The 27,149-nt window shown below is 34.1% G+C and overlaps 1 protein-coding gene across 2 annotated transcripts in view; it reads left to right on the top strand.

Annotated features, from left to right (window-relative positions):
• Golgin104 (coiled-coil domain-containing protein 186) overlaps nt 1-27,149 on the top strand; it is a 502,507-nt gene that overhangs the window by 71,970 nt on the left and 403,388 nt on the right. For both annotated transcript variants that reach the window (XM_090392368.1, XM_090392369.1), the window contains exons 4-5: nt 10,524-10,736; nt 10,820-10,939. In XM_090392368.1, coding sequence (XP_090248494.1) covers nt 10,524-10,736; nt 10,820-10,939 — 333 coding nt within the window. The remainder of the gene's footprint in view (nt 1-10,523; nt 10,737-10,819; nt 10,940-27,149) is intronic.

Below are 27,149 nucleotides of genomic sequence, written 5' to 3'. Positions count from 1 at the left end.
GGTTTTGTTGTGTTGGAATTTAGCTATTGCTACAAAGGCTGTAGTACGGAAAATAGGTATAATCATGAGAATACAGCACATAGTGAAACGAGGTACAGTTTAGGCCAAGGAAAAGAAATAAAATAAACAATTTTGTAGTCAATTCTCTCCAGAAAATATGCAGGCATGAGGTTTAAAAAATTTTCTTCGAAAAATTTTTTTTGGGGAAAGAAAACCTATGTAAAATCTTATATGGAAGGATTTTTGTATAAAATTCCTTATATACTGATTTTACTGGAGAACGAAAAATCCGTACAAAATACTTGTATTTAATTGGCAATTTTCTTAGTGTTTATGTAATATAGAAATATTTTAGAGTGAACTGGTAAATTGTAACTGCCAAGTTATTGTATAATAACAAAGAACATAGAAAGTTAAGTATAAATCAAATTGTAACAAAGGATTGTTTAAACAAAGACATATCCCAGATGGATTAAAATATGACCTAAGGCAATCACTATCGCAAAGGTCAAGTATGTATGGGGTTTCCCTGCCTTAGCGCAGTGACCTAAATGGGTGCCATGTGAAGACTCATGGAACATCCAAGGAATAAAATCGTAACAGAACCCAAGGTCGAAGGAGTAATATAAAAGGGAAGACATCGAAAGCAGAGGGGAGTCACAGTCGCATAGAAGTCTTGGTACTCATCATCGGAAGGTGGTTCGTTGTTGTCGTGGGTTTTTAGTAAGCCGTGGTAGAGATCTGTCATCTTCTGGTAGATGGCCACATAGATGTCATACTGATTCAAGGTCGGTGACTTGCGTTCCAGCCAACAGACACCCTTCATTTGAGATTTGAAGAAAGTTAGTTCCGGATTTACAGCTGCCAAGTTTCCTGACGATTTCAGAAATAAGAAGTGACCTCATCGATCTCGGAAAAAGGTGCCCGTATGTGTAGCCAAGATTGGAATGTAACGGAGGATAGTGTGGACCAGACGACTATATATAAAGTAAGGTCTAATATATTGTATTTTACTAGAGGTGGAAATTGTGACAGAGATTACTCTAAAGTTTTTATGTTAATATTGTTTGAGGACTAAAGGCATTTAGCTAATCATTGAATTAACTTGTTTAGTTGTAGAGACAGGATAGAATTAATGTAAGGTGAAAATTTAACATGCTTAATATTGTTTATTAGCTAAGCCTGTCTATTGTTTAGAATGTGTGAGCTTGCTCTGTGTAAATTAGTACCTTAGACACGTTATTTAAGAGAGAATTGTTAACTTAGTAGGATTACTTATAATTCCAAGCATATTTTGCTGTAGAAGTATAGAGCCTGAATCAATTTGTATACTTAGTGTTAACTTTCATTGTACATTCATTTAGCATGAATAAATTGTCTTGTTTGTCAAATAATTTGCCTGATTCCAGCAAGCCAATGCACTGCTCATAAAAATCAAATCTGTGTTACCTAGAGAGTTAAGTAGCCACGACTGAAAATTAGTAATTTTGCGTTGCAAGATTTAGTTATAGGTATAAGAGAGGAAATTTCCGTGCCTTGCTGAGTGTTTTTCTTTGGAAGGATATTCAACTCCTATCTGTGAATCCTGATGGCGCAGTCGATATAAACAAATAAATTTTCAGAATTCAGTATAGAAAAACACCAGTAGTTCAAACAAAGAAATTGGCTCCAGCCAGCGGCAATTTCTTTGCCTCTTTAGAAGAAACTTTAGAACTAAGTTTCGTGCATGTGAAGAAGCATAAATGCAGCCTTGAGACAAGGGGGGATTAAAATATGAGTGAGAGGATTAAAAATAGGAGACTAAATCAGGCAACGTATTAAGAGCTCGGAGTTACGACTGTATAATAAGTAAATTAGAGTGAATGAAATTAAAGTTAAGATAAGCAAAGAGAAATTTGAAGAAAAGTTTGAATAAAGAATTAAAACAATTGTAAATAAAAATATAATAATATTTTTTACAATGGCACAAATGACATACGTTTACAGTATGACCTGTCATTATATATGGCATAGAATATTTGCCTCTTAAGAAACAACAAGAACAAAAGCTACATGTCAGTGAAGTGAAGATGCTAAATTAGGCCAGCAGTGTTATCATGCTGGACAAAGTGTGTAATGAACACATCTGTGGGAACTTCAAAGTTAGATCTCACTTATAAAGTAACTGAGTGTCGGCTTAGATGGGTTGGACATGTCATGAGATGCCCTGTATATCATATGACATTGAATTTAATTGAAACATGTACAAAACTGAGAGGACATAGTCGATTCCATTTAACATGGATGTCCCATATAAAAAAGACCTTCAAACTGCCTAGTTGGAAATATCGACGACCCTGAAGAGAATAACCTAGTGAATATGGACTAGCAGAGCTGATCCCAATTGAAATGGGATATTGACAAATAAAAAGAAGAATCAGCTTCATCAGATCAGCTTGTAAGTATTCTGTATTGCAAATATTCCTTATCATCCTTTCTAAGTTTCACACAATCAGAAATAATTGTATGTTTCTATCCAGACCAACTTCATTATTATTAATGTACAAGTTAAACAACAATGGCTTAAGAAGAGAGCTCTGTCTTACTTTGCTAGTTACATGCCCTATGGCTTAAATATGTTCTTAAAGTCAGTTTAATAAATTTATATAGCATAAATTAAAAATTAGCTCGCATATTAGATTAGCAGTAAAAACAGATGGTGTTCAGACAAAGTTTTACTTAAGCATTGGTGAATTAGTCTAGAAATGGAACTACTATATACTGTGTGTGTGTGTGTGTGTGTGTGTGTGTGTGTGTGTGTGGTTTTTATATCACATCAGCTTTAAATGTACTACTTCCCTGAATCTTCCTGTTGAACGTCCAAGTCTCACTTTGAATGAAAATAAATATTTGATTATAATATTACTATCCAAAAATTAGGCATCAAACTTTCTTTGTTTGTTTGGGTAGTGTGCCAACAGATGTTGTTTTGCATACTGTAGGTTTGCAATCACTGTTCTAGATTGGATTGGGGCAACTCGTATAAGAAGCTAATGACTTCACATCACTTGCTTTAGTATTCCATAATCCAAAGCACATAATGCTATGCATTATGTGCTTTGGATTATGGAATCCAAAGTATCACCTTTGGGAATCAACCCAAAGGTGATACTAAGGTTGAAGTAATGCAATAGTCATATTTTCATGTAAGAGTAGCCAAATGGTGTCACCTTATTGTTAAAATACTCTGGATTAGAGATAGTTGTTGGAAGTTTTTCCACTTGGTTATATTATAAATTAAAGATACGAAGAAATTATATACTTGGTTTAATCCTTTATCCAATAAACAAAGTTTGCTCCTGAAGTATTTTCAGGAATAAATGCTGATATAATGAAAATAAATGACTTAATTACAAGTTGTCTTGAGTATTTCATAATGCAGAGCATACTTCCTAGAAAGTGTTGTCCTAGAATTTATTGCCTTACCTCATAATTACAGTTGCTTCTCAGACCAGTTTAGATGTCTGTTGTGGGAAAATCATATTTTATTGAAAATGATCAGATAAAAAAAAAAGAAGTTGAAAGGTTTTTAGGATGATGAAGGATGTGAATAAAAAATTCTATGGTATGAAAAATTGTATACAGAAAAATGATACTGCACCCGACACACACCACTAGATGCCTTATTAATAAAAATTTGCTGAAGTCTTTTTCAGAAATCTAGTGTAGCTGTAGAATCAGTCTATCAGTTTAATTTCCAGTCAGTTTAATATGCAGCCTGATACCTGATAATGGTTTATACAAGGGAACCATTAGCTCTGTGCTTCTGCATGTTAAAGTTCTCCTTATGATTGCTATAATTCATTTCTCACAATTTTGGCAATGTGACTGCTAAAATTTAAGACACTGTCTATCACACTCCCAGATCTCTCATCTCTTCCATCTCTTTCAGAATTATCCCATTAATTGTATACTTTGTGTTTCCATCCTTGCCTACCAAATTTCACGACCTTACACTTGCAACATTACACTTGACCTTATACTGGCAGCTCCGCTCACTTGGAACAGAACAACATCTATTCTACTTTTCACAGTTCTTCCCAACATGCTTCATCTGCATATCTCTTGTTAAGCATGTCCCATATATATCATTAACAATAATGGTTCTAAGACAGATCCCTGTGTCGCACTGCTTGTGACCTTCCTCTTTTGGGATATCACTCCCCCCATACACAATCTGCTGATACTTATCTGACAGCCAGTCACCTATCCAACTCACTATCTATTATCCAGTCCCATCCATTTAATTTATTTAGCAGATTTTCATGTGACAATTTATCGAATGTCTTTGAAAAAATCCAGGTATACCATTGTATCTGTATCTCATTTATCTAGCGAATTTTGTCACCTTGTTGTATTACTTAAGCAGATTTCTATAACATGACAAACCCATGCTGACCATCATAAAGAATACTGCTACTATTGACCCATTTCTGAATCCTAGCCTTCACAATTTTTTTTATGAAACCAGTATTTGGTATTATATAAAAGATATGCAGATAAAGCAATGTTGGGAAGAACTGTGAGAAGTAGAATAGATATTGTTATGTTCCAAGTGAGTGGAGCTGCCAGTATATATATTTGGTATATGGGATATTATATATGCCCATTCCTTCTTTATAGCCAGGTGAATATATTGGCTCCTGGGCAGAGTTCATGTCTTTTTTAAGTAGTGCAACAGCAACTTCTATGCTGAAAGTTATATTTCACATAAGCTCTCAGGAAAATTTTTATCCAACTTCCAAAAACTTGAAACTGGTGACCTTTAAAAGGCTGCTGTCCAGTAATTTGCAAACTTGTCATTGCCCCAAAAGGGTTACTGGGAAGTAGAGCTGACTAGTCAAATTGAAAGAGTTACTAAGTTTTAAAAGAGGTATACCGTGAGTAGACATATCGATACAAAATTAATAACTGAAAAAAAAACTCACGTACAAAGATTATTTAATAGTATAATTTTTGCCTGTGTGTTACAGGCATCTTCAGTACATTAAGCTCAAATTAAACAATAACTGACAATTCCAAAAAGCGCCACCTAAGTAGCTGGTGTAAGATAACTAAAAAAGGTCAATAACTTTCTTAAAAATAAAAAAAAATTAATACAATAAAAAGTTAGGAAAGATTAGCTGATTTGTAAAGTACTATCTCCCATAAAGGGGATAGACGTAAGCCGTCGGATCTGTTTAAGTTAGGAGAATGAAGTAGAGTTTCACATGTTTCTTTATAAAGGTGTTCCATGAGAAACTGACTTTTGTGAAGAACTTTTGTCTTTCTCCAATGAACTCTGTGTCTAGTGAAGATGGCATGTTCTGCAAGTCCAGACTTTTCAGGTTTAAAGTATTCAGTATAAGATTGGTGTTCTTCTAGCCGAATAGAGGCAGATCTTCCTGTTTGTCCGAAATAAGATAATCCACAAGAGCACGGAATCTGGTAGATATCTGAATGATTAAGATGTGGAAGCTTGTCCTTAGGAGAAGTGAGAAAGGTGGAGATTTTTCTAAATGGTCGAAAGGCAACAAAAATATTCAGTGGTTTTAAAACTTTTGCTATATGTTCACTGATGCCTTGTACATAAGGGATAGTAATGCGCGTTATTTCTTCTGTGTTTGAAGAGGAAGACATATTAAAACTACTCAAAGTTCTTTTAATGAAGCAATTCTTATAACCATTAGATAGAAAGGAAGAAGCCTTTTGTTAAAGATACGTCGTTTTTTATTTACAAATGTGCCTCTTTCGGAAAGCATTGAATTACTACAACAGGAATTTCCTTCTGACATTGTAAATGTATTTGATTTTGTAATAAATTCTGGTTATTTTTCCTTTAAAAATAAGTTGTATCAACAAATTGAAGGAACAGCAATGGGTAATCCTCTTTCTCCTGCTATCTCCAATTTCTTTATGGAACATTTTGAACAACGTATCTTTGACAACATTTCTCCCAGATCTACTCATTGGTTCAGATATGTCAATGACATTTTTGCTGTATGGAATGGCTCTTCGGATGAACTTCAACAATTTCTCACTAAGTTAAACGCATTTCATCCTAGGATCAAGTTTACCCTAGAAGTAGAATCAAATAAGCAGTTAGCCTTTTTAGATCTTTTAATTCTTTGCCAACCAGATGGTAACCTACATTTCTCAGTTTATAGAAAGAAGACTCATACAGGCCATTATATCCATGCGGAATCTCATCACCATCCCAGTCAAAAGGCAGGAACTATTAAAACATTGGTTCATCGGACCCACTCCTTTTGTTCTTCAGACGATCTTTTACAGAAAGAACTACAATATATAACTTCTTCCTTTCTATCTAATGGTTATAAGAATTGCTTCATTAAAAGAACTTTGAGTAGTTTTAATATGTCTTTCTCTTCAAGCACAGAAGAAATAACGTGCATTACTATCCCTTATGTACAAGGCATCAGTGAACGTATAGCAAAAGTTTTAAAACCACTGAATATTTTTGTTGCCTTTCGACCATTTAGAAAAATCTCCACCTTTCTCACTTCTCCTAAGGACAAGCTTCCACATCTTAATCATCCAGGTGTCTACCAGATTCCATGCTCTTGTGGATTATCTTATTTTGGACAAACAGGAAGATCTGCCTCTATTCGGCTAGAAGACCACCAATCTTATATTGAATACTTTAAACCTGAAAAGTCTGGACTTGCAAAACATACCATCTTCACTAGACACAGAATTCATCGGAGAAAGACAAGAGTTCTTCACAAAAGTCAGTTTCTCATGGAACACCTTTATAAAGAAACATGTGAAACTCTACTTCATTCTCCTAACTTAAACAGATCCGATGGCTTACGTCTATCACCTTTATGGGAGATAGTACTTTACAAATCAGCTAATCTTTCCTAACTTTTTATTGTATTGATTTTTTTTTAAATTAATTAATTTAATTTTTTTATTATTATTATTATTATTTATTTTTTTTAATTTTTAGGAAAGTTATTGATCTTTTTGGTTATCTTACACCAGCTACTTAGGTAGCGCTTTTTGGAATTGTCAGTTATTGTTTAATTTGAGCTTAATGTACTGAAGATGCCTGTGACGCACAGGCGAAAATTATACCATTAAATAATCTTTGTACATGAGTTTTTTCCGTTATTAAATTTGTATTGAAAGAGTTACTGTCTGGAATCTGAAGAACTCCACCAGAGAACTGAACTTCAGCTTGGCATAACATAGTAATACTTTCAATGTGCCAGTCCTTCATCTGGTGAAGTAGCAGATAAACTGTTGGCTTACATGGGCCTGCAGCTCTTGTCAGACTAGACAGAAACTTAAGAGGAAGAAATCTCTCTATTAAACCATAGCAATCCCATGTTGTCAGAAAGTTATATTTTCATAAGTGAACTCTTGGTAAAGGGTGTGCACACGTGTGTGGATAAAATGCTTATTTATTATAAAATATTTATTTATTTTTAATTTTTAATAACTTAGGAAATTTAATGACCTTTTTTAGTTATTTTACATTAGCTACTTAGGTGGTGCCTTTTGGAATTGTCAGTTATTGTTCTATTAGCTTTGTACTGAAGATGCCTTTGATACTCAGGTGAAAATTATACTAATACATAATATTTTACTTTAGTTAATTCCAGTATTATAATTTATTTAAAAGTGCTCAAAAGGCTTCCTTCTGCATAGTCAAGTTATTATATAAAAGGATATTATACAGTATGATGCAAAAAAAAAAAAAAAATACTGAATAACTATAATGATATATGTTATGGAGTAAATGGGTTTATTAACAAAGAAATATATGTTTACACCTGATAATATGTATATCCACAACTATCGGTGGAATCTTGGTCAAATAATGCATTAATGACAGTAAATTACATGCTTGAAATGGGCACCTTATCTTTCAAGACAGGTTTCGTAGTGCATGCGAAGGTTCTCTGTCATCTTCAAGAACAAGGGTTGAGACATCTGCTGGACGTGTTGTGTAATTTTATTCCTTAGTCTATCAAGGTTTGAAGGCAGGTCATGGTGGAATACCCATTCCTATTATATACCCCAGATGAAGGCATCAAGTGATGTGAGATCAGGAGAACATGAAGGGTATGGGAATTCTGTGAACCTCGAAATGAGCCTCCTGATAAATAGGTTCTAGAACGTGATGTGTGACAGGTTCCCATGTCCTATTGGAATACCTGTACACCAAATGGAATGTTTTTTGCACAACACATCCTATAATATGTATATGATATTGGGTGAATGGAATCAACACATTCTCGATGTAGCATTCGCTATTCAAGGTCATGGTTTCACCACCCCTTCAGTGAAGTAGGGCCCAATTATGTAATGGCTGGAAACCTCACACTATGCAGTGATCTTCTCGCTTATTAAACTTGGAAATATAATCTGTCAAGTTAAGCAAATCTGGACTGTTCAACTTATTGCATAATGCATTACTAATACATTACTGTATGGGCATGTATCAATACTTTGAGTATATATTACTCAAGGTATTCCTATACCTGAATTTTTGTTGATTTTCTCTTCAATTTGTCGATCAGAAAAGTCATTGTCAGAAGCAGCTTCATTTTCTATTTAAATTCTTTTATTATTTTCACTATTTCTAAGTACTTTCTGCTTTCATCTTTTGAGTTAAAATTTGTGAATTTGTAGTTTGCTGTAGTTGGGAATTATTTAATGATCACTGCCAGGTAACTGAGAGGAGTCCTTTACATCACCTTTAAGGAATATGGAGAACTGACTGAAGCTTCTCTAACCTAATGTCCAATTCTCACCTCACCTTCACATGGTGTGTCCCATTAGTAGGTAGGTATGCATTTGTACTGCATAAATGGGATGCATAAATAGATGGCCTTGGCAATTCAGGACTTAGCCAACCAACTTATATTTTCTGTTGGCTTAAATCAGAAATAGACATAATGGTACAACATGCCAGCTAAGTCATTGCCCTGTTAAAGGCCTTTGCTGTTTTCGTCAAGGAACCAGGATGGACAGTGAAAAGTCAGTTACTGGAACAAACTGGAGGAATTGAAGAAGGAACTATCAACATAAAGAATATAGAAAAAGAAATCAAACTTGCAGAACAACTAGAAAAGTTCCATGTGGACATAATTGTCATTACTGAGACGAAGAAGACAAAAACAGGTGAGCACCTACTAAAATGGGAAGTGTACAGATGTTATGTTTAGGCAATAATGATCAAAGAAAGAAAGGAGTAGCGATAGCATTCAATGTCAAACATAATGATAAACTTCTTGATTGAAAACTAGTTTTAAGTAAAGTTATAATGGTAAGTATCTGCTGGATTTCTGCTCAGGATATGGACTAATTATTACTAAAACTATGTTTCAACATAAAAATGTGCACAAGTTCATGTGGAGAAGACAAAGACATGAGAAAAGCCTTATTGACTATGTTGTTGATATCTTCATACTGGTTCAGGATACAAGAATATACAGAGGATATGAAATTGCAGTGATCATCATTTAGTTTTAAGTAGGATAAAAATTATATCAAATTGAAAAGAACAACATGTAACAAAGTTTTAAAAATAATTAAAATTGTGCAACTTTTACAGGTAAACTATGAACACAATTATACAGGCATTCAGGAAAAAAATGAAACATTTAAAAAACAAGAACCAGACATTGGAGTCTCAGTAGCAAATTCTGAAGAAAACATTCAGCTAGGGAGCATGTGGTGAAGTTGTCTTCAAGGATAGAAAAGTAAGAAAACCATGGTAGACACTAGAAGTTAAAGAAGCAGTTCTGGAAAAATAAAAGCTTACTGAATGCTCCATAGCAAAAAAAAAAAGAAAAAAAGTCAGCAGCTTCCCTGAATGAATACAGAGAAAAATATAAGAGATCTACATATAAAAGTAACTAAACAAAATTTATGGAAGATGTCCATAAGAATATAGAAAATAATATGAAGAAGGTGTTTAAAATTTTCTGGAGGCTGCTGTAAAAAGATAAGATAATATTGGCATGTATATTATATTGCATATACAAGTAATAGACTAATTCAGAGGAAAATTGTTGATAGGAGATTAGTAGTAATGTAAACTTAATCATATAGTACAGTTATTGTAGCCTGTAACCCCCTGAGGACACATCAGGAAATTGGTGATGTAGTTTGCTGAAATACCAGTTTTATTTTCTATGTATAACTATATTGGTGTTTATTATTATAAGCCATGTTTATTATTATTAACCTTGGAAAATATGAAGTATTTGCATGGGTCAGTGCTCGAAATGTAGACATATATATTTGTTACACTAATACATGATTTTATAAAATGAATTAACGTGATATTTATTTCATTAAAGAAGTTTTTATTATACGGGAGTTAGTAAAGAAGCTTTACTGTTTATGTTGTGCAGATGTGAGCACAAAATTGGATTGAATGAATTCTGTATTGTTCATATGTCTTTTTTATTAATGTTGCTGCTAATATGTTTGTTTCTCAGACAAATCTGATTCTGCATTTTCAGATGGCTAAAGATCGAGAATCTGCTCAGAGGGATAAAGAAGCAATGGTAGTTCGTTATGCCCAGAGTGAGAGAGAAGTCATTTTAGCCAAAAAAATTAGAGATGATCTGGAAAAAAAGATAAGAGAGATGGCTAAGGAGAGAGAGAATTTTATTAACAAAATGAAAGGATTGAATATTGATAAGAGTCAGATTAGTTCTGCTCTTGACAATAAGGTATTTACTTTATTTTGCATCATTTATCTCTATTAATAGGAAAGAAAATGTAGTTTGATTATTCATCATAAATATCATTACAGATTGCAGAATTGGCATCACTACTGAAAGAGCATGAGAAAATGAAAGAAGATTTAAATGCAAGGGATATCAGGATAAAGTGGACACAGAATAAATTAAAGACTGAAATTGATTCACACAAGGTGATAATTCAAGTTTCCATATGTTTTTTTTTCTTTTTCTTTTTTCCCCTCAAGTGGTGTGTATATGTGTGTACAGTAAGTTTACAATGTCTTTTGTTTAAATTTTTTATTTCTTATAAAAGTAAACAGTCAATTTTTATTAGTATATGTTCTTTTTTAAAAATTATTTTATTTTATTTTTTATATCCAAAAAAATATACTGGTACACACACCCACTGCATGCATCTTATATCTGTTAACACTTCCACTTATGCATCAATGCTACCTGTTGCCAGCTGTGTTTTAGTTGAGTGTATCCTTGTTGTATTGCAAAGAAAGTTTGAAAGATCTGGGTTCATATGAAAAACTTTCAACCGAAATGTCAGCCAGCCAGTCTCATATAGAAGTGACTGTAGGTTTCCTTTCTTCTTGATAATTCAAGTTTTGACTTCCATAAAACACATAAAAGGCCTTTATCAAGTTCTTATATGATTCTAGAGATGAAGAGAATAGGGATTAAAACTAGAAGGAAAAGGAGATCTAATAGAGGCATATAAGTTTGTGATGGATGGATAGATACAGAAGATTTTTCAGTCTCTCCTGTATTTATTCCATAAAATCTTGGAGAAGATAGAACAGAGGATCATTTGAGAAGTGGATTAAGAATGCAATATGTAATTCCTGGTGAGATTTCTATTAGATATCCTACATTTCATGAATCTAAAATGTCTCTAGATAAATGGATCATAACATATCTGGTAGATGCTTAGATATTGATTATTGCTTACATTGTTGTTTAGAGTGAAAAACACAAGACTAGTCATAATAATAATTACTGTCCGACCACAGATTTGAGACCCTAGTCTGGAAACTTGCCCAGGAGAGTCAAATCATGTTGAAGAGGAAAAAGAAATAAGCTGATGTACGAATTGGTCACCAACATGCAAAATCATGTGCTTTATATGTAAAATTTTCCAACTGTTATACATGCAAAATAGTTACCACTTTAAAAACTACAATATTCATAAAAGAAAAGTTAATTTTCTGATGTGTAATAATAAACAACTCATCCCACAAGACAGATTGATTACCCTATTATCGGAATGGATTCTCCTTCTTTTGACATGCACAGAAGTGTCGAAGGGTCTTTTATCTGTGGGCATACAGTAGCTGACTAACTTTATTTAGTTATTAAATTATTAGACTAATATTTCACATTGGTCACCAAGGCATCATCTTGTGCATAAAGATATTCACTCTACCATTGCATGCAGGTACACCAATCCAAAGACAAACTGAGCATAAAAAGGTAGGATTCTAAATCCCTAGCTAGTGCTTTTTGTGTGTATGGTGATGTGATCTTGTTTATTCTGGTGAAGATCATAAGATGATCATGTTCCAGATTTTGGATAAGGCGAACAGCCAAATTTATTTAAATTTGGAATGTAGTGCTGTGGCAGATTTTAGGAACAGTCTTTCAGATTTGTACTTGCCTCTGTATAATAGGAAGGTTTCTCCCACTGGATACAGTGGTCCATGTCAGTGGTGTGGACTGTCACTTCAGAATGGCTGTAGCATAGGGAATGGACATAATTCCTTCATTCATTTGGACATACCAGTTTGTGCAAGGTATATCAGGAAAAAAGTGTTGCTGTTAGCATAATATTTCTTATTCTTAATTGTCATAATTAAATTACTGTATTTGCCTGCATATAAGATGCACTTTTTTTTCTTTGATAAGTCTGAAAAACAGGGATACTCAGTTTTTATTACTTTCATTTCTGGAAATTTTCTCTCTTCCAAGTTACGCGATTTCTTTCTTGCTTCCTTGCAGTGTGTGAGAGCATTCCAGTTACATAGAGTTCAGTGGATGCACATGTGCTGTCATCAACGATCACAGCTGTGTTCCTGTTCGTTTAAACTTTCCAATTGTTGTTGTGAATGGTAATAAATTTCTGCTGTTAAATTTTCTCTAAATTTCTTGTCAAATTATGGCTGAAAAACATCGGCATTGCTACAATATTGCATATAAGCTACGTGTGATTGCGTATGCTAAAGAACATGGAAACAGGGCTTAGGTATTTTTTGAAAGTAGATCTACTTATTACTTTATATTTGAAATACTGTAAATTCATTATAATATTCAGTGATAGTTTTTTCTCTAAAAAATGTGTACAAAAAAGAGGGGGGGGGGGATGTGTCTTATAGGCCAGTGCATCTTATATGCCAGCAAATATGGTATATTGCTTGAAATTCTATAAAAGAAAAGTACTTATGGAAAATCGACATCATTATGCATCTGATACGTATTCTGAAAGGATTCTACAGCATTCTCTGATATTATTACCTAATTACGTCTACTTGTGTTACTTGCTTTCTATGAATAATTTCCCACCAGATTAGTCTGCTATTTGCCATTTCTCCAATTCTGCCAGATCTTATGTTTTGGGCATTTGACATTATTAACATTCTTGAATGCCAATGATGTCAAGTGCCTTTTTATTAATATTTTCAATTTTAACATGATTTTCCTCAGACCTTTTATATCTTTGGTCTCTGCCCTTTGATCTACTGTTTTGACTTTTTAACACAATCTTTGGATCTGTAAAGTGAAATTAATTTTGAATACTATCCTGTACTGCCAGTTTGGTCTTTTGGATAATTTTTCTCTATTTTATATATATTTATTCATCTCAATCTCCATCATACCAGCTTTGCATGTTCTGTTGTGTACTTCGATATGTAATTTGCCATCTTCACTTAAAATTGTTTCTTTCTATAAGTTGTTTCTATAACAATTTTTGGTTATAGACTTTCCCCCATTTGTCTTCATTTTTCTCCTTTCAAGGGTGAAGAAACATAAACAGCTTCTCATTACCACGTTTCTAACCATTTTGAATAGACCATCCTTTGATTTTCTCTGTGGTTATCCATGCTTGCCTTCCACCATATTGTCACCACTGGGTGATTAAACAACTCATCCCACAAGACAGATTGATTACCCTATTATCGGAATGGATTCTCCTTTTGACATGCACATAAGTGTCAAGGGTCTCGTATCTGTGAGTGTACATTAGCTGACTAACCTTATTTAGTTATTAAATTATTAGACTGATATTTCACATTGGTCACCAAGGCATCATCTTGGGCATAAAGATATCACACACATAACTAGTGTGTGATACGTTGAAAAGTTCGGTTCTATTTTCAGATTTTATTTTACTGTTCAGAATTTGTTTTCATTTTGTCAGATGCCACCCAGCCAAACTGAAATTCTCTTTCATATGCATCTCTTATCTATTATAAGCTCCTTCAGGTATTCATCTTTGCCCTATTTTATTGTTTTCTATTTTTATATATTCTTCTGTTATGTTATTCTCATCAGTATTTATCATTAAAGTAAACCTCTGCTCTTACAGTCTAAGAGCAGAGGTTTACTGTAATTAAAATCATTAAGCAGGCCATCATAAATCAAACCCTAATTTACCATATCTCGGTGTCATGAATTGTAGTTTTGCTCTTGGGAATAGAGTTTGAACTGTAAAATGTTACACCCAAAATCACCAATTATTTAATTATGCAAATATGAATGTTAAAAATGTTACAGAAGTTCTGTTTTAGTACATCTTTAAAGAAAAAAAAGTAGAATGATAAAGTATTTCTGATTGTGGCTAAGATATTTGAGCTCCATTCAAAATTTGGAACATCACTATCCAAATTTCTTAGACTGGAGTAACTTTTTTTCAAATATCTTTGCCTTTGAAAGTCTGTGTTTCTTCATACTGTGTTTTTATTTTGGCATTCACTTATCCTCTTTTAGATATTTATGACAACACAAATATGCACTGGACTGTTAATGATTTTAAATTAAACTGATAATAAATGAAGAGCGAAGCAAATTACAACAGTTCACTACAACTGCAGGTTGTAGTTTGATTCCCTTCTACATTTGTGAAGTGATCTGTGCACAATGACTCATAGCAATTACGTTGATTACACAAATATGTATACAGTACTGTGTTACTTAAAACTTGGTAATTGGATAGAAATAAATAATCGTGTTGATTTAGTTTTAGATTCATATTAGTTAAAAGTTTTATTTTGGGTTGTGGTCTCAGCAATCTGGTGTAGAAGAATATGCATCCCAGTTGGCTTGTTTCTGTTGTTCAACATTTTATACATTTGTAATGGAATTTATATCAATCATAAAATCAGGTGTTGTAACTTCTCTATATTTTAGTTTTTCCTTAAGCAGGAGGTTCACTGTATGTTAGTTTTTCCTTAATTTATATGTAATTCAACTTTATTTGATACTTAGTTTAGTTCATTTATCATATATTTTAGCTCACTTTTGTTGTTTGCAATTACCATAGTCATTAGCAACATGATTTAACTTCTTATCATTGATATTAATCCTTTTATCACTCTGATCTAGTTCATTTAGGGCATATTCTAATACTGCATTGGATAATTAGATGAGGTGATATGTTCTTAGTCCATTGTTTTAAATGGCTTACTTTGTACATAGGGAAGAGATACCTGCAGTTGCTTTATTGTATATTTTATTTAATAGCTGTATGTAGAAGTTGCTTAAGGGTCAATCCTAAATAACTGGAAATGGACGTGTACATAGAGCCTTTTATAAATGGTGGTAAACCAGTCAGTGTTTATGACTCAATGTCCAGTTTTCACCTTCTCATGGTGTATCCATTAGTAGATATCTACCTACCTGGATACCGAACAAATGAAGCCAACCAAATTGTATTCTGCATTGGCTTAAACCAAAAGATAGTGAGGGAGTCAATCGGTATAGACGAAGCTCTTTTGTTGGAAAAACCTGGGTTTGAATCTCGTTTATGATTCGAACTTTTATCAGAGCTTTTCAACTGAAGGTGAGTTAGCTGGTCTCGTATGGAGGTAGAGTTTTTTCTCCCCAAAACTCGGGTTTTTCATCCCTCAGAACAGGCAAACTGGCCTGTTCTGAGGGATGAAACAATTAACATATATAATACACTGTCTGTATGAAACGACAGTTGGCTCCCTGTCAATGGGCTGTAAAACCAGGCAAGAAACCTATAGACAAATAGTCCAGTAGCATCCACAGCAGTGTACTGGTTAAGGGGCCATTCCTATCCAGGTACATGCTAAGGGATGTAAAAAAAAAGAGAGGGAGAGAAGAAGATAGTGATGATGGTGGTGCCAAAAGAAGAAAGTCTTATCAGCTGAGATACCTGGATAAACAAACCCCTGCCTTTTTTGTCAGGGAACCAGTGCAGACATCAAAAAGTCAACTACTAGGATAAACCCGACATCAGAAGAATTTAAGGTAGCCACCATCAGTATAAGAAGTATCAATGGAAAAGAAGTGGAAGTGGCAGAAAAATTAGAGAAATACCATGAGAACATAATTGACGTTAACAAAACCAAGAAGGCAAAAACAGGTGAAATTTCAGGCATTAATAAATGAAAGGAATGAGTAGCTAGTCTTCAACACTAGACACAAAGAGAATATTCTGGAATGGCAGGCAAGCAGAGTGATGTATGCAAACACCAAAATTTGGAATTAGACATATTTCTCCCTGTGGTTCAACAGAAGGTTCTCTGTCTATCCTCAGTAGAATCATTGTCATGGAAACTGCATTCTAAATGAGAACCTGCAGAACAAATAAATCTTTGCAGCTATTTAGGAACAGTTTTTAGTGAAGATGGAAAATTAAATATTGAAATATAATAAAGTGAACAGAGCTGGTATCATGGTCGTGTCAACTGAATAAATTTCTATGGAATAAGAGAAGTCAAAACACTATATACTGTATAATATATGGCAAATCTGCTCAAACCAGCTTTAAGTTATGAATCTGAGTGTTGGGTTAGAAATAAAACAGTTGATCAAGGGTAGATAGTTCTTAGAAAAATGAGAGTGAATGGATAATATCAGGAACTGAATCATTTTTAAAATGAAGATATTAGGAAGGGACTTGACTTTGTTAACATTGAGAGATGTATGAGTAGAGCTGATCTCAGATGGTATCACTTAAACATGGGTTAGAAATAAAACAGTTGATCAAGGGTAGATAGTTCTTAGAAAAATGAGAGTGAATGGATAATATCAGGAACTGAATCATTTTTAAAATGAAGATATTAGGAAGGGACTTGACTTTGTTAACATTGAGAGATGTATGAGTAGAGCTGATCTCAGATGGTATCACTTAAACAGAATGGGAATCAAAAATTAGCAAATCAGGTTTCATTCTACAATTGCAGGCGAAAAAGAGTTGATACAATACTGTTGGATCTTATATTTTGGCTTTAGAAGACCAAAATATATGCTCCAACAGTATTGGTATCCTGGCAGATAATAGACTAGTTTGGAAAAAGATTGTAGATAGGAAGTTAGTAATACAGTAACTGTCCTGGTTGGCCGAGCGGTTAGCATATCCACTCTCCAGCCTGCGGGTTCGAATCTGCCATAGGCATGGATGTTTGTGACTGTTTGTGAAAATACTGGTGGTGGCATTGGTGTAGTTGCAGTTCATTGTGGTTGGTGGATTGAGTGGTGGAGAGAGAGAGTTGAAGAGTAGGTGCCCTCCCTCGATGAGTCTTTGGGCTCCCTGGAGGTGTCACATAATAATAATAATGTTAACTTTTCACGTCGTACTGTCATGGTATCCTGTACACAGCAGGATTTTAACCCATAGCCTGTTGGTTGAAGAGTGGATACCTTTCTGTTTTAGAAATTTGTTAAATAGCTATTTTAATTCTCTATTAACCTTTAATTAGTTGCATGGAGTTTATTTGACCTTAGCCATCATTCAAGTTCAATTTCTGACAAAACCATTGAGGGAGTTTTGTTGTGATTTCAAGTAGCTGAGTTTCTTGCTTTCCGTTCACTGAATCAGTCGCATGCCGTCCATCAGCACAATTATGTGAAATAAAGAATGATTTCTGATATTCTGATCCCGTGCGACTACTTACGTATTTTTCCAGAAGCTCAACAACCAGAACCAAGCACTTCTGGATATTCCCAGGGCTGCTGTGTAATATGTCCAAGATTAAAGGATCGTAAAATAAGTCAAAGTGTGAAAAATGTCTGAGCTTTTGTTGCAATGGCATTCTTCAGTAAGATGCAATAATTGTATGGAAAATCAAGACTGAATAAAAATGTTAATAATTAATATAAAAATAAAACATTATTAAGGATTTTTTAATTTCATTTTACTCACCATAATCAACCTTATAATAAATAAAAACAATTCAAGAGAAATATTGAAAAATTAAAGAAATATCATAACTTTAATTTTGGGGTCAAATAGTCCCTATGCGACTAATTATGTAACAAAAAAAAAGGTGTGACTAATTAAGGGTTAAAAGTTCTACTGCTTTTATTTTTATAATTTATTCTTGTAATTTTCTTGTAAATTATTCTTCTCCTGGTTTTCATTATTTTTCATATTTCATTCCTTATTCTATCTCAGACTAGTATTTTTGCACACTCTTTTCTCCATGTTATTCTACATTTCAGCAACCCCCCCACACACACCTTGTAGGGAATTCTTTTTTGTATTATTTTTTTTGTTTTTCTCCTTTATTGTTCTCATCAGTGGGAACCAGACCCAGGAAGTTACCAACGCTGAATTAATGTATGGAAATAGACTACAGAATGAAAATGAGCAAAGCTGGTATTGGGGAGTCAAATGCATAAATTAATATGGAATCAGAGAAGTGGTCAAAATACTCAAGTAGCTATATACAAGACAGTGTTCAAACCAGTGTTAAGCTATGCTGGAGTCATAATAAAAATGAGGATATTAGGAACTTCGACAGTGTTTGCATTTAGGAATGTATGTGTAAAGCTGATCTCAGGTGGTATGGTTAGTTAAACAGAATTGGAGGGGAAAGGTTAGCAAACTAGGTTTTTAATGTCAGGATGGCTGGTAAAAGATCAAGAGAAATATATAAGGGGTTTGATGTAGGTTGACATGCATTAGAAGACAAATATAAGATCTGAATATGTTAGTTCTGAGTGTTAACAGAGTAATCTGGAGGAAAATTGTTGTTAAGGAGTTAATAATAATATAAACTTATTATAGTATCATATACACCTCCTTGAGGGTACGTATCAACAATTCAGTGATGATAAAGGGGTAGATGGCATTGGTGTGGATGATGATAGTAGTTGCGGTTCGCTGTAGTTGGATTGAGTGGTGAAGTTGGTGACCTCCTTCAATGAGTCTTTGGACTCCTTGGAGGTGTCACATAATAAAGAAAAAAAATCCAAACATAATTTTAAGTGGATTTATAAACGTGTTAAATAATGTAATCGACTGTACCAAAAAATTTGTAATAATAATAAGCTAATGCCTTTTATTTCTTTATAGGGAGTAGACAAATCCATTAAACCCTATCTAGCTTTTTGGAGACTGAATGCCAGTTCAATCTCCACCGGTAGCCAATCAGAGATAGTTTGCCCATGTCTGTCACTAATTACTGATGAATTTAGATAGGATGAAAATTTTAATGTTATACTTGAATCGGCAAAAGAGCCAGCATTAGATTTAGAAATTTCTCCTGAGTTCAAAAGCAGTACACTACGTAGACTTAAGAAAAGATTGTTTTGTTAGGAATGTTAGGATGAAGTGGCAGTTGATTCACAATCCAACTTTAAAGTTACATTTTTTCTTCCAATTGTGGACACTGTTATTAATTCTTTGGCTGAAAGGCTCTTGACAAGTCACTTTTAACATATTTCAGTTTTTATCCAGTTTCAAAGAAATTTCTTATATGGATGAGGACACTTCAAGAAAACACTGTGATGGTTTACAAGCTGGCTGATGGGAAAGAAAAGGATATTTGTGCCACCCAATTACATAATGAAATACAAATTCTAAAGGGCATCATACAGGACAGTTACAGCTTAAACCCACTGAAAATATTGCAATACATATAAGCAAACATTTTAGATAGCGTCTTTATTAATTTAAATATTTCGTTTTGAATATTTTTGATACTTCCAGTTTCAGTAGCAAGTGGCGAATGATCATTTTCAAGACGGAAACTAATTAAAACATATCTAAGATCTAGTATTTCACTGGAAAGACTCGTTGAACTATCAATGATCACAATAGAAGGCGATATCTGTGAGAAACTAGAAACAAGTGAAGTTTTGGATGAATTTGCTTCCATAAAATCAAGAAAAGTAAACTTTTAAATAATTTAATTTTTGTTTTCATACATTGCTTTTTCCATTAAAATTTAAATTATTCTTATCATTGTGCAATTTTTCTGGCTTGTACATCTCTAGTTATAATAGCTCATAGCCAGTAATTAGCGACTTATGTATCTATAATTCTAGTCTATGCATTTTTGTATGTTTTGCGATTTTTGCTCTGTTGTTAATATATGTATTTTTCAAAGTGTACAATTGTACATAAAAATATGTTTTGAGTTTTTAACCTTTAAATTGTATTTAAAAAAAAGTAAGGGATGCTCAACTTAAATTTGCATCAAGGTGCCAGAACCCCTACAACTGACACTGATTATAAGACAAATACAAGATCTGAATATGTTAGTTCTGAGTGTTAATAGAGTAATCTAGAGGAAAGTTGTTGTTAAGGAGTTAATAATAATATAAGCTTATTATTATAATATCATATACATCCCCTTGAGGATACATTTATTTTATGGGCTCCCACTCACTAAAGGTGTATCTGTAAACCTATAGTACATACGCACCATGGATGGGTTAAAGATTTTTTCTAATTTTTTATTGGTTTTATATACATTTTTTGTATTTTTATTTGTTTTTTTTTACCTAGGTGTCAAAAACCCTGCTCTAGAAGCCAAACATGGAACTTTTTCCATCCAATTCAGACCTCTAATAAATGAAACAGTGGTCTCACACTGGGTGATGAAATTTATCTCTCACCTAGAGTTTGCGAACACTATCAGGCCAGTGTTTTGTGTGTCTTAATTGCACGTGTTATTGCTTCCATTGATTTTCACACCAACCATTTTGAATTATGCAGTGTACCCACTAAAATTTTTGATAGTGTTGTATTTGAGCTTTCATGTTTCTGATACATAAAGATATTATCATCACTTTTTTTTGTTAAATTTGTTACCTTATTATGGTACCCTTTCCTTTTTTTTCAATTTTTTTTTATTCGTCTCCAGATCATTTTGCTATCTTCATATCTATATCCTTTCCAAATTCTTATAAGAACTTCCTTTGATCTTTATTTCATTAATTTTATTCTAATTTTGCCTTCTTATATTTGTTTTATTTTTTCCTCGCTATTCTCTAAGGGCATACAAACTTGACAGTATGTTTTTTCTTCATTTGTCTAATTTCTTGAGTTTTGTTTGTTCTCCTTATGTTACAGCTTCACCACGTCTTCTGCTTGAGTCTGTCATTGTTTTATTTAGAGTTTCCACTTTGTTTCCAAGGTTGTGTTCAAAGTTGACCTCTGAACATTTCTGGATTATTTTTTATATACTTGAAGGGCAGAAGGAAAACCTTCAAGGCAGTAGCTTGGTAAGCAAAGCATGATCAAATGTCCTGGAAATGTGAAATGATCACACAAGTTTCTCCAAACCTTGACATGAACTGTGGGTAAGGTTGGTTAGAGATTTACTGTGGAGTGAGAGCAATGGAATTCATATTGGTGATCACTAATTAATTGTGAAGCTGCCAGATAGTGAAGAAGTTGACTGTTGATGACCATCTCCACAGTTCTTAAGAGGAATGAGACAATGACAAAGTGATGATATACTGATAGGGACAATTGGATATAAGCTTGCTTGCACACTGTTGAGTAAATTCCAGACAAGTATGACAGTTTGTTCAGGTGATATAGGATGGGAGTTAATTCTAGAGCATGAATTATGAGTACAAAATCATATTCACACTAGCATGTTCAACTTCTGCCTTTCCCCACCTCCCTATGTTTTACATCCAAATGCATCGTGATATCACGTAACAATAAGGCTTATCTGTTGGAATCAGTCTTTGCCTCTTATCATCAACCAAGGCAAATCGCCTTCCACAAACAGTTTGCTTTGTGCTTCTTCTGATCTTTCATTACAGAGGCATCAGAAGAGTCCTTAATAGCTTGGATACTAATAGATCTCCTGTCCAGATGACATCTCCCATTTGTACTCAAAATCTGCATCAATCTTCTCCTCCAACTCTGTTCAACAGTGAAGACAAATCACCTTCCACAAACTGTTTGCTTTCTGTATCTTCTGATCTTTCACCAGAAAGGCATCAGAAGGGTCCTTAATAGCTTTGAGATCATTAGTATTAAGAATTAAGATATCATTATCAACAATAATATAATCAGTAAGGCTTTCCTTGTTATTTTTTTCTTTCTGTGTGAGTTTATGCACATCTTTTATGTTGGAACATAGTGTTTTTAATGACTAGTCCATGTCACGAACAGATATCAGTTCACAACATAGACTGGTCTCTCTCCATGTGGAGCACCTTGGTGGAAGGCACCTTCCAGTGATGGTGATGGCCCTTTTCATCATTCTTCTTTTACTATACTTGCCATATTGTTTTCTCTCTGCTTTGCCTGAGTCTTTTTTGCTGTTCTAAATTCCAGACTGCCACTGTCACTGTGATCCAATGTGTTGTTACTGTGTAGTGCAACCCATGGATATTTGGGAAGGGGTGGGGGGAATCTCTTAGTCCTACATTACTTTGCCTCTTGTATTGGCAAAAAATGTAGTCCTGGATGGCCTGGACTACATTTTCAGTTAGCTGGTGGGCTTGCCTGTAAGGATCAGAAGTGTCGCAGTAAGTCTATCCATGGTCTTTGCATGGCCTATTATGGTCTCACTCCTGAAACTCATAAAGTGATCCTGTTCAATGAGAACACTTGTCAAGAAGATTATGGCAAGAGTATCACTGAAAGAAACCCCACCAGGTACCCCACAAAAGAAATGGATATGTCTGTATCAACTGAAAATTAACTACTCATCAACTTTCTGACTCATTAGATGACGTATTAAATGGTTTTTCCAGAGGAAGAGATGTACATTCGGCATCCATACTCCATACTTACTTAAAATCATTTTACAAATATAAGTCAGACAAAGGTAAATCCTCCTCAGCTTTTCAGAAATCTGCGAGGTCTACAAAGCCAAAAGAAAGGAAAATTCTTACAATGGAACTGTCATAGATTCTGTCAAAACATTGATATCAAGGTCTTCTGCAGAAACACAAAACCAATGTCTGTTTCTGTCTGTAGGCAACATATTTAAAACACAGTGGGGATTCTGCTGTAAGACAATAATTCTTACAGATAAGGTTTAGTAAGGACAGGACTAGAGATGGTCCTGCTCATGATGGAATTGCGATCATAGCAGATAACCGTCCTTTCCAGTGTGTCATCTTCATGCTGTTCTGGAAGTGGTAACCATTTGCCTGTAAGTGAGATTTCTTATTACAATATGTTACATTCTGAGTTAAATCAGGTTGACCTTGTCAATTTTATATTGCAGCTGCATACTTCTTATGGATGACTTTTTAATGGACACAATACTCAGTGGGGTAGTACCAACATGAATTGATAAGGACATATCACTGATGTATTTCCTGACTATAACCTCTTTCTTCTTAGTACTAGTAGGTCTAAATTTTTAATACTAATGGTCTCCAAGCTATTAAGGACTCTTCTGATACCTTTCTGGTGAAAGATCAGAAGATGCAAAGCAAACAGCTTGTGGAAGGTGATTTGTCTTGGTTGTTGAACAGAGTTGGAGGAGAAGATTGATACAGATTTTGAGTACAAATGGGAGATGTCATCTGGACAGGAGATCTATTAGTATCCAAGCTATTAAGGACTCTTCTGATGCCTTTGTAATGAAAGATCAGAAGAGGCACAAAGCAAAACTGTTTGTGGAAGGCGATTTGCCTTGGTTGATGATAAGAGGCAAAGACTGATTCCAACAGATAAGCCTTATTGTTACGTGATATCACGATGCATTTGGATGTAAAACATAGGGAGGTGGGGAAAGGCAGAAGTTGAACATGCTAGTGTGAATATGATTTTGTACTCATAATTCATGCTCTAGAATTAACTCCCATCCTATATCACCTGAACAAACTGTCATACTTGTCTGGAATTTACTCAACAGTGTGCAAGCAAGCTTATATCCAATTGTCCCTATCAGTATATCATCACTTTGTCCTTGTCTCATTCCTCTTAAGAACTGTGGAGATGGTCATCAACAGTCAACTTCTTCACTATCTGGCAGCTTCGCAATTAATTAGTGATCACCAATATGAATTCCATTGCTCTCACTCCACAGTAAATCTCTAACCAACCTTACCCACAGTTCATGTCAAGGTTTGGAGAAACTTGTGTGATCATTTCACATTTCCGGGACATTTGATCATGCTTTGCTTACCAAGCTACTGCCTTGAAGGTTTTCCTTCTGCCCTTTGTAGTGGGGTTGCCAGGTTTCATATTTCCACATCAATGCCAGTATTCCAAGATTGTTTACTTTCATTCAGACTCCTGTTCCTCTGATAATAAAAATGATAATTAATCATTTCTATTATCAGATCCTATCCGTATGTAGTTTTGCTGATGAAAGCTCATTTGTCTTCATTTGACAAATTTTGTAGCAATGAAATGATCTGAACTTCATCTTCCATAACCAGTGTTTTGAACAATGATCTCCCTACTATTTTCCAGTGGATGAGGCCAACCTAGTGAACTTCATTGCTACTAAAGCACATAGTCCTATTTTAATTATAAAAAACATCTCGCATGAGTTCCTTTTGCATTCAATTTCTCTTCTCATGCTGACTTGCAATTTAGTCTCGCCTGTGTTACATACACTTGTCCTCCACCTGCAGAAAACTTAAATGTCTTTTTCCATTCAAGACATTATTTCTTACCTGTATAGCTGCTAATGCCATATGCATCCCAAATTTGCTAAACCATAAAATATTGTTCTGACATTTGAGGTGATGCACATTTGATGTATCCAGAAGAAAAAAGTCTGCTTAAAAAATGAACCCTGCCTCACAAATTCTCCCTAGTCACTTTCCAATAGATGATCTTTTTTAATTGTCTTTTCTATAGGTTTTCTTTTGGACACTACTCACCAAACTAGTCATTACCATTCTTCATCTATCCTATGTAAAAACACTCCCAGTTGTTATCAACACTCATATACCTAGTTCAGCTTCAAACTTAACTGAACCTTAACCTTACTGTTTCTTTTAGGGTTACACAATGATCAGCAGTCATTATGAATCATTATGGAGACACGCTATCGTGTTTAAGAACTTAAAATAAAATTTGATGTTTCAACCTATACATGAAGGTCATCTTCAGGAATGCATGTATATACCCTTGATCACAAGCTACATTTGTACATACTACAGTGGGCTGAGAATGACTGCTTGGTCAACTGTTTACCATAGTCTGACCTCTGTGGAAAATAAATAAAAAAAAAAAAAGAAAGAAAAGAAAAATAGTAATATTAAAATAAAACATTATCTTAGTAAAACTACATCAACAGTTATTTGTTTCTGATAATCCTGTTGCTTTAAATTTCTGTTTGCTGAGTCAGTGTTGCTATCCAATTAAATTTTTTTTCTTCTGATATTCACTATGTGGGTTATTCTTCTTTTTCCAGAAACTATGTGGGTCATAGATGAGCTGACGAAATCTGTGGGACTTGCAGGCCATCATTTTTGTTGAGATTTGGTTGAAGATTTTTTAAAGAATTCTATCAATTGGTTCTGGCCATTTTTCTAAATATTTTGCTTGTTATTTAAAATTCATTTTTCAGAATTTGCTCATCAGAGCAAATTGTTAAGCCTCTGTTTTTTAGGATGCTAAAAACAGCTACTTTCTGTGTAAGATAGTGGTATGAGTCTCTGTATGTGTAGTGTGTGTTGGTTTATGGTAGACAGTGAAGGATAGACAGCCTGAGGAAAAACGTGTAACGAGTGTATCGAAAAGGAAGTGTGTTATTGTTTTCTTTTCTAGTGGTGAATCGAATGCATCTGTGTTGCTTGTTTAGGTAGTTTAGAAAATTGTTTAAAGTTAGGAGGCTGTGAGGCCAAATTGCAAATCAACATATCTTAGCCAAACTTTGGGTTTCAAGGTTACTGAATCTAGAGCCTATTGCTCCGAATGTTCCATATAAAAGTTAGCTATGGGAAAGTGGGGGAGTCCATGACTGTACCTTCTTTTTGCAGATAGAAATGATTTTGCCAAACAAAATAACCAGACTTGAAAGATGTGGGCAAAGAGAGCTGTGATATAAGGAAATTTGTCTCATAAGAGAAGAACTATGCCTGTGATTGGAACATTAGTGAAAAGGGCCAGAACTGACTAATAAATCTTGGTTGTCGACAATAATGTTTTTAATTTTGTTTATGAAATGTCATGTGTTTCTTATGTAGGAGGATGAATAACCTACCAACTCCTTGAGTGCAGCTGGAGTAGTTCTGTATGTGAATAGTACAATATCAACTTCTTTAACTGTTTCTGTTGGTCATTTGGTTACTGACTTAAGTAAACAGTTTTGTTGTTTTCTCTTTAATGCGTTCTGTTGGGTTACAGTTAACTGATTGGTATGTGTTTGTGTCAGATATCAGTTGAATCATTTTTTCTTGATATGCTATTTGGTTAAGAATGTTGATGGCATTAAATTTCTCAGCTTTGGTAATAATTATATCTTTATTTGTTTTAAGTGATTTCATGACCACTGCTTATTATTATTCTTCTTCATCATCAAATTCCTGACATATGCCTTCAGGGTGTGTACAGGATCTTATGATAGTACTACATGAAAAGTTACACCATTGCTAACTTCCTATCGACAAATTTACTCCAGATTAGTCTGTTATCTGTCAACATTCCAATATTATCAAATCTTATATTTCTGTCTTCTAAGGTACATTTTACTGTATCAATACACCTACATCTTGGTCTTCATCTGGGTTTTTTCCTACCATCCTGGCAAAAAATATTTGTTTTGCTAATGTTTCCTTTCCCATTCTCTTTAAGTGGCCAATACCACCTGAGATTAGCTCTCCTAACACATTCCTGAATGCTAATGATGTCAAGTTCTTTCCTAATATTCTTGTTTCTAATATGATACTGCCATCTGTTCATTCCCCCTAATCTTTCTCAGGACTTTCATATCTGTGGTTTCCAGTCTTTGATCATGACTTTTATTTCTAACCCACCTGTCAGAT

The sequence above is a fragment of the Typopeltis vanoorti genome, chromosome 5 (genome assembly GCF_054136105.1).
Source record: "Typopeltis vanoorti isolate ZY-2024b chromosome 5, IOZ_Tvanoo_1.0, whole genome shotgun sequence".
In the NCBI taxonomy this organism is placed as follows: domain Eukaryota; kingdom Metazoa; phylum Arthropoda; class Arachnida; order Uropygi; family Thelyphonidae; genus Typopeltis; species Typopeltis vanoorti.
Note: the sequence above shows the minus strand (reverse complement) of the source record. Positions and strands in the feature narration are given on the sequence as shown.